Source organism: Mytilus edulis, chromosome 1, assembly GCF_963676685.1.
Source record: "Mytilus edulis chromosome 1, xbMytEdul2.2, whole genome shotgun sequence".
NCBI lineage: Eukaryota > Metazoa > Mollusca > Bivalvia > Mytilida > Mytilidae > Mytilus > Mytilus edulis.
Genome location: NC_092344.1, coordinates 82,874,953 through 82,892,571, shown reverse-complemented (window position 1 = coordinate 82,892,571; position 17,619 = coordinate 82,874,953). Strand labels below are relative to the sequence as shown.

The 17,619-nt window shown below is 30.6% G+C and overlaps 1 protein-coding gene across 4 annotated transcripts in view; it reads left to right on the top strand.

Annotated features, from left to right (window-relative positions):
- The window catches only part of LOC139492181 (adhesion G protein-coupled receptor L2-like), a 47,017-nt gene extending 31,192 nt beyond the window's left edge, over positions 1 to 15,825 (top strand). For all 4 annotated transcript variants that reach the window (XM_071280381.1, XM_071280371.1, XM_071280363.1 and 1 more), the window contains 11 exons: positions 493 to 596; positions 3,509 to 3,611; positions 4,020 to 4,173; positions 5,325 to 5,394; positions 6,460 to 6,526; positions 7,515 to 7,600; positions 8,854 to 8,980; positions 9,513 to 9,554; positions 11,134 to 11,235; positions 12,129 to 12,177; positions 13,186 to 15,825. In XM_071280381.1, coding sequence (XP_071136482.1) covers positions 493 to 596; positions 3,509 to 3,611; positions 4,020 to 4,173; positions 5,325 to 5,394; positions 6,460 to 6,526; positions 7,515 to 7,600; positions 8,854 to 8,980; positions 9,513 to 9,554; positions 11,134 to 11,235; positions 12,129 to 12,177; positions 13,186 to 13,190 — 909 coding nt within the window. In that variant the 3' untranslated portion in view covers positions 13,191 to 15,825. The remainder of the gene's footprint in view (positions 1 to 492; positions 597 to 3,508; positions 3,612 to 4,019; positions 4,174 to 5,324; positions 5,395 to 6,459; positions 6,527 to 7,514; positions 7,601 to 8,853; positions 8,981 to 9,512; positions 9,555 to 11,133; positions 11,236 to 12,128; positions 12,178 to 13,185) is intronic.
- The last annotated feature ends 1,794 nt before the right edge of the window (positions 15,826 to 17,619 follow it).

Here is a 17,619-nt window from a genome sequence, read left to right as displayed (position 1 = left end):
AAGAACATTTTAATATGGACGAATCGACAAATAAAAACGAACAATAGATATAATGGACACTGTTTGGAAAAGTCAACTTTTTCAAAGTAACTTTCTACATTATGTTTGAAACTTTTATAAAATGCATTTTTTTAATAATTTGTGTGTTTTTTTGTTTTTTGTTTATTATTATTTTACACAATATACTTTTCCGTATCCAAAAAATAGTGTTTTACACGACTTTGTAATGTTTTTCACTGAAAACGTAGCATTGAGGTGTGTTTTCCGGAATTGGACGAGTATCATCGGAATGCCATGCGATAACGTTACGGAAAGGCATGTGATAACAATCGAAGCATGTGATAAACTTTCAATATGAGCCTGCTAAGCACCAATTCGTAAAATATGGAATAAAAGTTTATTTAATAATTATGCTATTATCATAGAGTAAAAATCATATGTTATTTAGTCTAAGTATTTGATTAAACATTGTATTACATGTTGACATTTCAGTCCGAAGAAGACACTACTGCATTAACGATCATAACATGGCCCGGATTGGTGACGTCAATTTTATGTTTACTAATCACCATTTTTCTGCACATTTATTTTTGGAGGTAATATCATTATTTACTGTTTATTATATCAGTTTTTCCTAATTAATACATATGTCACCTTTCAAATTATTGTAACTAATGTAAACGTATGATAATTCAATTCAATTCAATATTCTATTTTCGTTTCATCTTATGTATAAAATTAATGCATTTACAAAAGAGACATTTTGTATACATAAGCCAATCTGTACAGATTTATGAGAGACGATAATCAACTAAAATAATATGTATATGTACATAATAAATATTTAACCTGAATGGTCAAACTATACAACAAAAATTTCAATTATTATTTACAATATAAAACTTCTCGGCGTCTTTTAAGAATAAAGTTACAGCTTTTGGCACATAGTCTTATGATATCTTGATTCAAAAATAAAAAATGATATGAAGGAAATATGAAAGACATAAAAATAACAACAAATAGAATGTGATGAAAGTAATTATTTGAAATTTTGAAGACCATAATGGTCGAAAAGATATATACAAATTTAACACTATTACTATTAATGAACATCTTGCTTTCAACTTAACCTTCGGAATCAAATGTTATATAATTTTTCTGCATTCTTAAATCAATCGTTTTTTAAATTTCAGTTTGGGAAACAAAATTATGTGCACACCACGTTCAGAAAATAGAAAAAAGATATTTTTTAAGATTGGAGATAAAAGAGGGACGAAAGATACCAAAGGGACAGTCAAACTCATAAATCTAAAACAAACTGACAACGCCATGGCTAAAAATGAAAAAGACAAACAGAAAAACATTAGTACACATGACACAACATAGAAAACTAAGGAATAAACAACACGAACCCCACCAAAAACTAGGGGTGATCTCAGGTGCTCCGGAAGGGTAAGCAGATCCTGCTCCACATGCGGCACCCGTCGTGTTGCTTATGTGATTACAAATCCGGTAAATAGTCTAATTCGGTAGGTCAAATTCATGAAAGGGAAGGGGATTGTAGTTACGACGTGAGGAACATATCCGATATCATTTGTGAAATGGTTATTCCATAACGGTCAACCAACTCGTGATGGCGTCCGTAAAATTTACGAAGGGATGATTTCAACTTCACCATTTGGAACTCTTGATTTAATAGCTTCCTTGTGAGCAGTAACCCTCTATCAAGAAAATCATGATAGGAAATGCAAGCACGGGAATATCGTATCAATTGAGAGATATATACCCCGTATGCAGGTGCTGCTGGAATGTTGCTACTTAGAAATGGAAAGTTCACAATTGGAAAGCTGAAATCATCTCTTTTGTCGTAAAGTTTTGTCTTCAACCGACCCTCATTGTCAATTTCTAGATGTAAGTCAAGATATGAAGCTGACTTAACTGTATCTGTAGTATCCTTTATTAAAAATGATAAATTTCGAAACTTGTGATTTTTTTCATCATTAGCAACTGACTGTCGTAAGGCTAGTATAATTTTATGAATACTATGAAGATAAAGAATAGTATATATTTTAAAGTTCAGTATGACAGTAACACTAGTTATATAAAGCTTAGTTATAGTTCATAGTTTGTCCGAATATTCTCTAAATTTGGTGTGCATTTGAACAAACGTTTCAGGTATAGCCTGTTTATAAAAAGCAAAATGCTTTATAGTTGCAAGATACATGAACAAATAAAGTAATAATTAAAAACCAATTGTTCAGAGAACAATTGAAGGTCTTTCCATCAAAACAATGTATTTTGATATGAAAAGTTGTGAAACTAAGTTTAAAATGTCATTTCAATCGTCAAATGATAGCTCCTAGTAAGCTGATTCCAAAAATATATTGTTTCCATACATTTTTTTTAAATAAGGGAGATAATTTGTTACTTCCGGTTTGAAAAATGTTACTTCCGATTATATTTGAATATTTACTTGACACTGATTCCAAAAATATCTGGTTCTATATACTTTTATATTAATAAAGTACAAAAAAATAGCTATTTCCGGTTTACAAAAGGTCACTTCCGGTTGTTTTTTACAAGGTTAAATGGTTTGATACCTTTTTCTAAAAGTTGTATATCTTTATCATGTATACATATAGAATAAAGGCAAAGGTCAAAATCTAGAACGTCAAATTAAGCTATGACCTTGAGATCGATTTCAAGGTCATAAACCAAGGACCTCAAATCAAAAGACCATAGGTCTTTATTATATTTAGTTAATGAGTTATATCACCAAACGCGTATTTTTAAATACAAGAGGGGAGAAAACTCCCTTTTACATTCAACGTACGCTTGCAATCAAAATTTACATCTTACGACATGTCGCAACTAACAATTTAGTAAAAATAATTTGTTGATATCTTATACAGTCTTTGGATATAAGTGAAAATAAGCCAAATTCAAATATTAGAATATGACCTTGACCTTTGACCTTGACCTAATTTTCATTTTTTGGGACCAAGGACCTCAAATCAAAAGATCCTAGGTCTCTATCACTTATGATTTATAAGATAGAAATTCATATCACTTATATCAGATGCATAAGGGGAAATAACTCTCATATGGAGCGGTCATATCGCTTCGGTCAAAATAGGACAAATCATGCGAAGGATATAACGAGCAATTTTGTAAAATAAATTTGTCATAATCTTTTACGGTTGCGAAGGAGATTCGCTAACAAGGAAAACAGTGTTTGGGGAGATAACTCCTACAAAGAAAAATATTCGTTTACGCAGGGTAAATTTCAAAAGCGCATAAACTGTTCAATATCATATACCAAATATCTAAGCGACATATTGCGAAACAAATGTTTATCGCAAGAACAAAATTAGGCGGAAGAAAAAAAAAAATAATCAGAAGAAAAACAATAGGTCTTTCCACAGAAAAGTGGAAAGACCTAATAAACTAAAATAAAAAATTGTTCACTACTTATTGCTGTCATTTTTTTCATTTATACTTATAATAGGAATGTGAGTTCAGACAAATCCAAGATACTAATCTGCCTGTGTACAGTGTTAGTGCTTGCTTATATCATAATATTAGCTGGCTTAAATCTTACAGATAGTTCAGTGAGTAGTTTAGATTATCAAAGTGTACCTTCTCATTTTAATTAAATAGTTTTGCATAGTCCCTAATCAAATGACAAAATCTAAATCTCAAACACATTAAACAAATGGATAACAACTGTCAAATTTCTGACTTGGTACAGACATTTTCTTATGTAGAAAACCTGGTTTTATAGTAAGCTAAATCCATTTATATAGACAAGAATGTGTGATTAAAACAAACAGACAAAATAGGTAATAATGTCAGAAATAGGGGTACACTAGTAAACATTGTGTTGTAACCGATATAACTATAAAAACAAAAAAATATACTTTTTTTCTATCCAAACGTTCATAATTGCTTGAATTTCAAAATAAATGCAAGTCACTTTTATATTATTAGTTATTAACATTTTGATTTTCTCATTGTAGTCTAGGTGTTCAGCGATAGCTATTGTTCTGCACTACTTATTTTTGTGTGCATTGTGTCTGATGGTAGCTGAAGGAATAGACATAGCTATGTCAATCTTAATTGTATTTTCACAAGGAAGATCAAACGCAGGACTGTTGTTATCATTTGGTCTAGGTATCAATTTATTACTCGAGAAAAGCATTGACAATAAACAAATTTCAATAAAAAATGTAATAATATCTATTTCAAGTCAAATTTAGCCATGAAAGCTATTATGATTACCTTATTGTTTTTTCATCAGTCGTGACACGTCGTTTGTGTATATTTAACTTTTGAATCATTGTATAAATATAAAATAGAATTGGATAATATATGTCTTGCATACAATTTCAAACTGCATCTTTGTAACAGATTTTTCTATCTAAAAAAGCCACCAATCATAGTTTCTGTTTGGTTTATCTCTTGATTAGTAGTTTTGAGAAAACAGTGAAATGATAGCTTTTTGTAGTGATCTTAAGGTGGTATATAACACTACAGGGAGATAACTCTGTAAAATCAGCTAAACGTTTTAATAACATTGTGTTGTAAAGGAAATATTAAGCTTCTCAATGAACAAAATTAGTGTTTTTCAAACTGCTATATAACAAGTGTAATTTTACTGATAAACTGGTTGGTTCAAATTTTTTGACGTTTTTATATTTTTGTCAAAGGGTCAACGTTAATACTTTGTCAAAATTTAATGATAATTAAACGATCCAAATTAATTTTAGTGAAGTTGTTGGGTACCACATTAAAAAGATACTTACTATAATGTTATTATGGCCCATAGACAAAGACGCTTTGAAGACGAGAGTTCAAATTGGTCACATTATAAATTTTAGTAGGAATAGTGAATCAAATGAAAGGAAACGTGACATATGTATATAATATACATTTTGTATTTTAAGATCCTTTTAAATGTGAAGGTACTACATTTACCAAAGGTCGACACTTTCGTCCACAATTTGTTTCCAAGGTGTCAAAAATAATGTGGCCAAAGCTGTTACTGTGGTTTTATTTTAATACTCTTTTCAGCTATAACAGAATAGTTTTACAACGCGGGTGATTCGGGCTTATTTCAACCTATATTTTTATAACTCTTGTTATTTGAAAACTTTTTTTGTCTATATAATCATTACATATCTGGTGATTGGTTTTAAACATATTTTACCTACACAACTTCATATTGTCCTCTTTTTTTTAATTGGAAATATTTTGTGTAGTGTTTTATAGTAATACAATCTTTAGATATAAATACACCTTACAGTATTTTTATCTTCTTTTAGTGTTTCCTTTTGTCATTGTCGTGATCTCGATGGCAGCAACTCAGTTTAAAGGATATGGGACCGAACAGTAGTAAGTAAAAATGCATGATAACACCACAACACACTGTTTGATTTAAATATATTTGAAACAAAATGATGAGAACTGACATAATTTTTAATTATCGGATATTCTCAAAGAGCAAACGATAAATGTAACTATTGGTGATCCGTTACCACTTTTTGGTTCATCTAGAACCAAGGAACTGATTAGAAGCAGCACGTATGATTAGGTAAATTTTGAAAAGTTTAAAAATCAGTTTAATCGATATTTTTTGGAGTATCTTTCCATTCCATTCGGGTTTATAAATTATGTAAATCGACATTGCAAGCGAGCTCGTGTTATTTGTGGCGTAAACTCACAACATCAATGTCTTATTTTAGTTAAAACACAAGGACCGAAATATTATTTCTAACGGCCCTTGTTAAATCAACACAGAAATCAACAATTTAACCTTTTATAACTAAATTTTTGGGTCCACATTATGATAAAAATTGTTTCTGAAGTATCACGTTTTATACAACGTATGATTTGATTGAATTGAGAAGTATTGTCCCTTGTAATATAAACGTATCGAAAACTATCCGTGTTAGTGCTCTCGTATTGTCGTTTTCCTGGAAGCTCGATGAAATTTAGGTCAAAGGTTAACATTTTTAAAATATCAGTTGAATAACAGAAACCTGGGCGGACTTGCATACTAGTAAAGTACGTATATCCCTGTAAAATATTAGAATTAGGAAATTAACAGTATTAGACATCTCAGACCAAATTTAACCCGATGTAAATGAACATTATTTCAAATGTTAACAGCAACATATCGGACGAATTTGAAAAGCAGAGGGAAAGGTTGTCATACCGTTTGAAATGCAAAAATTAATAAAATTTAAAATCCAAAGTGTATACCTTTTACATTCTTATTTTCCAGCACATGATTTTGAAATAAATTATTACAAGGCACATTTACATATAATAATTTACATACATTTACGTTTAAAGGATCTGCTACAAAGAAACTGAGAACAGTGCTTCATATAATCTCATTTAATTCTTTTTTGTTTCATTTTATGTTTAATATAATTCCTACGTTAATCATTGTAGTTGTTGGTTATCAGTCTCAAATGGATTGATCTACGCCTTTCTAGTACCTTGCATTATTGCAGTCTTGGTATGTATTTTTTACGCATTCATGGCTGTTTTTACCTATCACAAAATTCATTTGGCTAAACACAGTCTAAATTTTATTGTATTTCCTCGGTGATCCGGTGATATTGTTCATAAATAAAGGCTGATACATTAATGTCATTGTTGTTAAACATAGAAATTAAGTATTTTTATAAGAAATTAGTTTTTTAAAGAAGGTCTTATAACAAACTTCAACCTCATGATGGGGTTTAGACAAACAGAACTTATCAATATGAATTAAAATAAAACTCTAGAATATTATATTGAACAGTAGATATATATTTCAAAGATGCTGATAACCAAAATGAAGTTGGTACTATCACTCTCCACTTCATAAATGTTGCTCTTTCGCTGAATAATTCAAAGTTTGGTGACTTTATTTAATCCATATATCCCAAAATACTTGACATAAAGGAAAGCACCGATGGATTGGAGTTTGCGCCATATTTTGACAAACCGGTAACAATTGGCAATTAGTGTTGGTTTAGAAACCAATTTTTACGACAAAAGAGATGATTTCAACTCTTACCGTCTTGAGGTTAGTGCGATCGTCTTTGGCTTTAGTTACAAAAAATTGATTTTCATGAAAAAGGGTTATTATGCTTACTATACAGGTATCACAACAAAGGTACGAGTGGTAAAGTTTAAGAAATGTTTATTGACCCAATCATGAGTTAGTTGAACGTCATAAGAATGTAAATTTCTTTATTTATTGCTACTGTTGTCCATTCGTTGCTTTTCTGTTTGGCCGATGTGTTGATTTATTTTTACATTAATTTCTATGATCACTTTAGTATTTTCTTTTATTGTTAAACTGGTGGATTTTTAGTTTTGTTCATGTCTTTTTTTACATGTGAGAAGGAGAATAAATCTGATTCCAGGAATGATTGACTCTAAAAAATCTTTAAAGCTGTTATTAACTTATTTTCGATAAATTATTATTATAATCAGATATTACTTTTGATATTTAGACGAATATTATAATAAGTATATTAGTACTAAGAAAGATGTTCTCAACGAAAGCAATGACGAATAAAGAAACTAAAGAAAAAGTCAGGTAATACTATGTTTTAATATAATAAAAACAAATTGTCAGGTATGTTATTCTTAAAACCAAATTTCCTTTTTAATCTTCTTATTTGCACAATCTGATTTTGTTATTACTCCTCATCCTTTTTGAAATTATGTCGTCAAATGAATCTATAAACGGGTTTGATAAATGTGATTTAATTACAAAAATGTATATTTTTTTTTTTATCGAAACCGTACATTTCCTTGAAGGAAATCCATCCATACAAATTATATTACTTAACAAAATTATCTCAGTGCATTCCAGTTAAGTTATATTCCATATGAATATATGTGAAATGTTAAATTAAAAGCAGTTATGGACATGATTTTACATTCTGAACATAATGTAAAAAATAATAACATGTATATTTTCAATCCATTTATAATCTCATCAGAGATTATGAAATGATGTAAGATACGTTTAACTTGGATCAAAGTAATTCAGTTTTAGGTACGGTTCGACGTGGACAATCGGCATGATTCAAATGACATTTCTTTACATGTTAAAAGTATAGCCATATTTAAATGAAATGCTTCAGTATGATATACATTGACAGCTTCGTTAGTAGAGCAGTCTTATTGTGTGAAACATGAGCTCCTGGTATAGAGAGCAGTGATGTTCATAGTGAAAACTGTTTACACGTTTTCTTGCACAAAAAGCTGTATCGCTAGTCTCGTGGTAACGTAGTCACTTTGATTTAAAAGGTCGTGGGTTAGATCATCGGTCGAGTCAAACTATAGACCTGAAAATTTGTTTTTATTCCTTCTCCGCTAAGCATGCGGCATTTAGAAATAAGAACAAAGTACGTTCTGCCCGGAGTCAGAATAATATGTACGGGTCACATGTCTTCCTGTTAATTGATACCTTGATACTAGCGCGTAATAAATCCAACTGATTGTGATGATTGGGTGAAAACAGTCATTCACCAAAAAAAAAAAAACATCCATAGCAAAAAATTGTCAAGTATGAAATAGTTTAGGATAAATCCTGGAGAAACTTGAAATATACTATGTTCGGAATGTTGCAAACTGAAATAATTGGTCTTCTCGGGTTTTCACAACAAACAATTCCAACAGAACGGGAATTGCATGTTTATGGTTGAGCGACTATACAATGTACAAACAAATGACAAATTATCCCTGAAATTTAAACAAATTTCTTTCTTTAGGGAAGACTTTTAATAATAGTAGCAAACTTGCAAAATGTCAATTAAATTAATGAAATACTTATAATTTCAGAGCCGGTGTTCGTAGCATAGCTGTTCTAGCTCCAATACTTGGACTAACGTGGCTTTTTGGCATATTAGCTTCTCATAAAGACCTAATTGTTTTTGCTTATTTATTCACAATTTTTAACTCGTTTCAGGTATGAACTACAATTTTACAAGAATAAGTAAATAAAAAACAGACATCCAACATTAAACAAAACATAGGTTGATATAAGTTTTTTATATAATTCACATGTGGCATGTTCGTTGTGAAACTGTTGCAACGGATAGTGTAAATTTCTTCAAAAAGGTAATTAGGTGAATGCTTCTTTAATGGATACTGTAAAAGAAGGACATCCATACTTATAGATAAAAAAAAACAATCGACAACGACATGACTAAAAAGAAAAAGGCAAACAGAAAAACAGAAAAACAGGAAAACAGAAAAACAATAGATCACAAGACACAACATGGAAACTAAAGAGTAAGAAACACGAACCCCACTTTTTTACTTAATTAAGTGATCGTTTTATCAAAGATTGACGAAAATAAATAAAAAAATACTTGTACTACAAATTTTCGGTTAATTTTACTTATCGGTCTGCTGTAGTTGTTTTACACTCATATAACTTTGCTATATGAATTTATTCTGAAAAGATAAGCAAGTACAATGTATATTGTATATTCCAGGGTCTATTAATCTTTATTTTTCACTGTCTAATGAATCCAAAAGTAAGTATTTTACACGATTTTATCAGTAAATATTTATTATGTGCTTCACGTGTGGGATTTTAATATCTGTAAGGATACATATTTGCTTTCGATTGTTTTTCCTTTAACAAGTTTCGGTCGTGTCAAGGTGGTAATCATATAAACCCTCGACTATTTCCGTAAGAAAATTGGAGAAGAAAACAGGGAATTTAACTAGTTCACATTTTTGTTTAGGGGTCAGATAAAACCAACCTCCGGGTTTGAGATTTTCTCGCTGTGGTGGTCTTGGGCTGTTTTCTGCTCTTTCGTTTGGTTGTCGCTTTATAATACTGGTACTTTTGATAACTATTTACACCACTGGGTCGATGCCACTGCTGCTGGACGTTTCGTTTCCGAGGGTATCACCAGCCCAGTAGTCAACACTTCGGTGTTGACATGAATATCAATAATGTGGTCATTTTTATAAATTTTCTGTTAACAAAACTTTGAATTTCGAAAAACAAAGGATTTCTTATCCCAGGCATGGATGACCTTAGCCGTATTTGTACTTGTTTGATTTTATAAATATTTTGATATGAGCGTCACTGATGAGTCTTATGTAGACGAAAAGTTATCAAAAGTACCAGGATTATAATTTAGAACGCCAGACGCTCGTTTCCTCTACATAAGACTCATCAGTGACGCTCATATCAAAATATTTATAAAATCAAACAAGTACAGAGTTGAAGAGCATTGAGGACCCAAAATTCCAAAAAGTTGTGCCAAATACGGCTAAGGTCATCCATGCCTGGGATAAGAAATCCTTAGTTTTTCGAAATTCAAAGTTTTGTTAACAGGAAATTTATAAAAATGACCACATTATTGATATTCATGTCAACACCGGAGTGTTGACTACTGGGCTGGTGATACCCTCGGGGACGAAACGTCCACCAGCAGTGGCATCGACCCAGTGGTGTAAATAGTTATCAAAAGTACCAGGATTATAATTTAGAACGCCAGACGCGCGATTCTATACATAAGACTCATCAGTGACGCTCGTATCAAAATATTTATAAAATCAAACAAGTACAAAGTTGAAGAGCATTGAGGACCCAAAATTCCAAAAAGTTGTGCCAAATACGGCTAAGGTCATCCATGCCTGGGGTAAGAAATCCTTAGTTTTTCGAAATTCAAAGTTTTGTTAACAGGAAATTTATAAAAATGACCACATTATTGATATTCATGTCAACACCGAAGTGTTGACTGCTGGGCTGGTGATACCCTCGGAAACGAAACGTCCAGCAGCAGTGGCATCGACCCAGTGGTGTAAATAGTTATCAAAAGTACCAGGATTATAAAGCGACAACCAAACGAAAGAGCAGAAAACAGCCCAAGACCACCACAGCGAGAAAATCTCAAACCCGGAGGTTGGTTTTATCTGACCCCTAAACAAAAATGTGAACTAGTTCAGTAAAAATGGACGTCACACTTAACTTCAAAACCTATAGGATTAACATTTCAACATTTACAATGATCTTGAATTTTATATAAAAAAACATCACAGATATTCTCTCTACTTTTTCAAATTTAAGACTTCATTTTTTGTGATATTGATTTGAAGATACAGCAAGCAGTAAAACGAAAATACAGCAGATTCGTTCTAGATCATCCCTGGGCTAAGATTAAAAGGAAAGAGAAGATGGATGTATCAACAGTGGATACGGTTAGTTCATGTTATAGTATTACTTAATTTTATTTTGCTGCTAATGTTAAAGCATTCCTGAAGAGATTATTTTGCTGTAAGATTCAAGTTATTCGGAATATGTTGTATAGTTCATGCAAATATATGTTTCTGTATCTCAAAATGTTCTATTCGTATATCCAATGTGTAGCTATTGGACTGATTATATATACTTTGTGCGTGTTATTTAAGTGCAACAGCAATAAAGATTTAACAAGGCTGCAAAAATATTTTAACCATTAATTTGCAATGAATTTTTTTATTTTATAAAACAATCACCAAAATTAGGAAACATTATTAGTGAAATTGTGGAGCTCTTTCTATGTTCAGGGTATTCTGAAATATTGAAGACCTCCTTAAATAAAGCAATTTTGACAATTTACTAGTGGATGTCTTGAAGAGTGTGGAGGTCCTGAATCGAGATCAGTCTTTGGTATACGTCATTGAATTGAAAACGATTCATGTTTGATGTCCAGTAGCCAATTTATTCACATCAGGACGAAAATGCTTCAGTGGAAAAATAATATTAACTTTTATAGATGGTTGCCGTTATATATGATTTTCGTAATCGTTTTGAATAAAGGAATGTATCTCCCACATGAGAAGGTCTTAATCACTCTCATGTTTTTTTTTCTCTTTTTTATCAATTCTTCGCGGCCTGTATAAGTTTATAAATTTTCAAATATGTTGCCTCAGAGCATTGCTGAAGAGACACTTTTGCTTAGAGATCCACATTATTTGGAATATGATAGATAGTTGTCACAGAAATACTGTTTCTCGACATTTCCTATTCGTACTAAAAGTAAACACATACAGTTGATAAGTACTTTCTCTCTCAAATGTGGAAAATATATTTGTAACATGTCTCTGTTTAGGGTGTTTCCAAGACTACAAAACCTACAACAGGCACAGAGAGTACGGCAGGTTAGTGTGTAATCTTTGAAATGGTTACCCCATACTGAATTATCTTTTGATCATGATCAGTTTCTAAGTTAATTTAAAGTTTTAATTAAGACTAATGTTAAATGTCTAACATTAAATTGCATCTTTGCTTCTTTATTAATTATTTTTTATTTTTTTTTGGGGGGGGGATGCTACACAATGATATTGCAAAACGCTGAATGGGCAACGATGCAGCGTACCGCCCTCTTTTCGTAGTTTAAATTGAACATTCACATGTCTTGACTGAGTACATCTTTTTTGTCTTTTCCATTCCTACTTTTTGAAACCAACATAACGTACCGGTATATTCAAATTATAAAAAAATCTCAAATGAACAATTTAAGATGCATTAACTCGATAATATTCATAGTAATTTGTGTGTATTTTAGTCTAGACTCCATTTAATAAGCCATCAAGGTAACCTTCAAAGACTGCCGACGGTCATTTGTAACAGGGTATAAACATAGATAAAGATAGTTAGTGAACACGTGCAATTGGATTTGTTTATATCTGTTTGAGTTCATATCATAGGTTAAATGAATATGTTTATCATCGTTTTACTTGTATAAATATGAGATTTGTGAATCGAATCAGTCAAACAGATGGTTTCACTATCAGCAAGGTTTCTTACCTAATTTTGACAAAATTGATTGTACAATTACTTTAATTCAGCTATTTCATTTGTCTTTTTGACGGTTTGAGTTTTACTATAATTTAAAAAACTTGGAGTTAAAATAGAAGTGTGTATTATCTTTTTATCAATGAATAGTAATGTTGTTCGTTACAACTGAATGGATGTGCTGATTAACCTACTATACAATATAGTTGCGTAATACATATTGTTGAAATCGAATGTGCAACTGTCAACACATAAAAATTCGAACAAACATTTTTAATCATATAACTATAAGAGAGACAATGATAAGATTAGGGATAATTGTATAAAAAGAGGTAAGATCAATTTCGATATTCGACTTTTTCTTATTTCAGTTTGAACCTTAGAACACTGGAATTCGGAGAATATGCAACAGTTATGGGAGCACGCAGTCACATGGTGGACTCTTGTATTGTCAATTTGAAAGTCAAAGCAACAGTGCATAATCCCATCGCATAAGATGTTTTTATATAACTAAATTAAATCAAAACTTAAATAACTTTTATTTTGAAATATAGATATATTATGATCAATAGTTGTTCTATTGTCTCTCGGCAATCATCTGCATGAAGCGAATCAAATTCTCAAAAGCTTATTTTTAAACAATAAAATCTGTGTTCTAGCCTTTTTACACTTTAGTGAAGGGTCAAAAGCTTGTGTTTTCTCGTGTAGCTTTTAGGAATACTTATTTCAACGAACACTTTCAGTTGAAACCGCAAAACCAATGTAAAATGTTATTGAATTTATAAACTGTTAGCTAGTAGAGATGTGTGTGTATCATGTCATGGCGATGGTATTCTATTTTTATGTATTACAGTAACTGTGAAATAGTCTTAATTCTGCATGAGAAATGAAACCAAAAAAAAAGGAAAAGGGAACAGCACTATCGAAGTTTTATTTTGAAAATATATCATTTTTGTACATATCGTGTAAAAATAATTGAATATTTATAGTTTTCCTACCACTAAAGCTACAATGAGAAGCTACATGGAAAGACATATTTCTTTGAGAACAAGAAATATCAACAAAACTTCAAGTCTTTATTATAAAAAAATAAATAGTACAATGTAAATCTAAAAAAGTATTCATATAACGGGAATTCAAGAATGCAGAAAGCTAACATATACCCCTTATTTTATTGTAGGAAGATCAATAAAAAAAAATAAAAAGGATTTTTCGCACTCAATGACCTCAAGTGGTCAAGCAGGTTCTCGTCGCTTCTTTTAACTAAAATAAACAAATGTTTAGAAATAAAGAAATCCATTATAAATCGTTTACAGTACAGAGTGTATGACTTTTTTATATGTTTTCTTTGAATTCTCTATTTTTTTCAAAAGTACACCAAAAAACGGTCTTACTCGGCAACTTCTCAGGTACAAACTCTTGAATAATCTCCCCAATAATAAGAACATATTGCAAACGAATTGGTTTTAATATTTCTTAAACAAACTTTATACGCAAATTTGTGTATGGGATTATATAATGTATAGAATATATATTTCATAGTGCAATTCATGGAGAACATGCGATGCTGCTCACGAAAGTCGGTACAATAGGCTTATATTACTGCTACTTCTTCGGTAAAATCCTCCTCATGTGTATTTTCAACTTTTTAGTCAGATCTTCTGTACCATCCTGATTTTTGAATTGGGTTTCAAATATTCTATTGTATCACTTATTAATATCTTATAATAAAGTTGTTACTCTTTTCATGCAATATAGTTCTTAGTTCTGTTTAGGCTCTTTTTATCTTTGATGCTCTGGAATTTTATATACATAATAGATATTGATTGCTAAATGTACAAGATGAAGGTTAATCCCTACAAAAAAGGAAGTTGCTATCGACAGTTTTTATTTCAATTTAAAAATGTTAAGAAAAAACTCACGTGTTTTATAAAACTAAGACCGAAAAAGAAAGACCAAAAATATACAAGATCGATGCTTACAATAGGAGAACCAATTAAAGTTTGCAATTTCTTTCATCCGATTAGTCATCACAGTCCGGTTCACCTTCACACTTGTAATGGTTTGGATGACACACGTGTAGTCCATTAGAACTACACAATAATTCACCATGAAAACACTCTTTCTCTGTAAAATAAACATATAATTGAACAATATAGCCGTCATGGAATTAAACATTTATAAACATTAAAAACCAAAACAGTCAAATTATCCAAAGTTTTAAAATGTTATTCTAACCAGTTACTTGTCGTATCATATTTTCAATGCTTACCCTTCTGGGGACCCTTTTATATTTCAACCGATTTATGGTAGGTGTCGTGCTGCGTCTTTAGTTTTCAATGTTGTGTTTTGTAGACTGTTGTTTCTAAAACAACGAATTGACGAAAGATGTAAACTAACGAATCAAAATTACTTAATAAATAAATAACTAGATTTTTTAAAACAGTATAAAGAGAACAACTATTACTGTTTTTATCTTACATACTTGAACAATTCCTCTCATCTGATAAATCTCTACAATCGTCTATTTTAAGTAACAAAAGGACTGAACACGAGTGTACTTCTTCTATATGATTTTTTCTTCGTTTTATATGCCTAAATTTTTATAAATCTAAATATGTTTTTTTTTTATTTAGAAAATGTACTATATATGATTTACCATAGAGACCGAATGTACTAGTTTTTAAATTATCCATTAGAAGTTTTGATTGAAAGCTCATATTATAGTAATAAAAACAACGTGGGTTTTAAAATGAGGTAATCAATTTATTTTAAAGTAAAAAACTGGACATGAGTTTTCTTCTTCTAAATGATTTTTTTTTCGTTTATATGTACTATATTTTATAAATCTAAATATGTATCGGGTTGGTTTTTTTTTCATTTACAGAATTAGGAAAATGTGCAACAAGTATAGAAACACATACACACATGCTTATTTTTTGTATTATAAATTGCAAATATCTAAACTAATCAGAGGATATTTATTTTGTTGAATAAAATACTTCATATATTTTTGATGTTTTAATATAAATATATATCATTAGGATCACAATAATACCACGTTATCCAATTCCTAAAAACTGAATGAAATAGAAGCAGAAACTTTCAGCGGCTTACCTGTCAATAAGAGACCTACAAAATAAAGGAAAGGTAAAAAAGAAACGACGAAAAACCAATCTACAAACTAAAAAAAAAATACATTAGAAAATAGTAACTGAATAACATGAAATATAATAATACTTTCGCTTCGTTTTGTCATTTCTATTCTACAAATCACACTTCAAAATCTTATTGTAGTTTTTCTAGCTTCATTTGGCTGTAAAAGCGTTAACTGAAGCAAACATTTATTTCTATGACAAATACTTACCTATGATATTGATATAGTACACATCGATATAGAAAACAACTTTAAAATAAAAGACATGTATGCAATAGTTATCAAAGGTACCAGGATTATAATTTAATACGCCAGGCGCGCGTTTTATCTACATAAGACTCATCAATAACGTTCAGATCAAAATAGCTAGAAAGACAAACAAGTACAAAGTTGAAAACAATCTACATCTCAAAACCAACGGTGATTACGTATATCATTCAAGGTTCATTTTTACCACGTGTTATATTGTGGTTTGTCATTTTTCGTGTGATATTTTAATTACCGAACGTGACTTATTCACGATTGTGGCTGTTTTGCTGAGTGTGAATTCGCATCGCTATAAGACGTGTCACGGTACTTTTCTATCTCAAATTCATGTATTTAGTTTTGATGTTATATTTGTTATTCTCAACGGATTTTGTCAAATGACTTAACGTTTGTAGTTGGAAATCTTATTTTTTTTCTGTTGTATTCGTGTGATATGGTAAAGATAACTAATCACAAAGTTCTTTTATTAGATTTTAGTGTGGGTCAACGAAATTTATACGATATATTTAGTTTACAGTTTTATTCAGAAGAAACACCGACAGAGCTAGATAATACAATAATTATCTAATTACTACCACAATTTGATATTAATTAGTATTGTAATTTCCATTGTTATTAATAAATCTTATATCAGTTTACAAATCTAATCTTGAATTCTATCCTAATTCTCTCTTATTTTTTGGGATTTTTTTTTTAGAAATTCAAATGTGACGTCACTTTCTTTGTTGATAGCTTTGGCTATCTCGGCTGTGATATTTTATGTGCTGGTTTGGGTTGTATAATGTAATGTATCCGTTTTTATTTTGTAGTTAGTCATCACTTCGCTTGAATCATGTATATCTATTATATAGTCATTTTATAAAAATTTACTGTTTACAAAATATGAATTATTCTAAATTATAAGGATGTTCTTATCCCAGGCTGAAAACCTTAGCCGTATTGGGCACAATTTTTTGGAAATTTTGGTCCTTATTGTTCTACAACTTTGAACTTCTTTTGGCTAAGGACCTTTTTTTTATCTGAGCGTCACTGGTTACTCTAATGTAGACGAAACGCGTATTAAATTTTAAATCTGATACCTTTTGTCATGTAATGTTGTCATTTTAATGTTATTTTTACCATTGCAAAAAAGCGGGAGGTTTGGCATGCCACAAGACCAGGTTCAACCTACCATTTTTGTCTTAAAATGTCCTGTACCAAGTCAGGAACATGGCCATTGTTATATTATAGATCGTTTCTGTGTGTTATATTTTAACGTGTGTTTCTGTTGTGTCGTAGATCTCCTCTTATATTTGATGCGTTTTCCTCAGTTTAAGTTTGTAACCCGGATTTATTTTTTTCTCAATGGATTTAAGAATTTCAAACAGCGGTATACTACTGT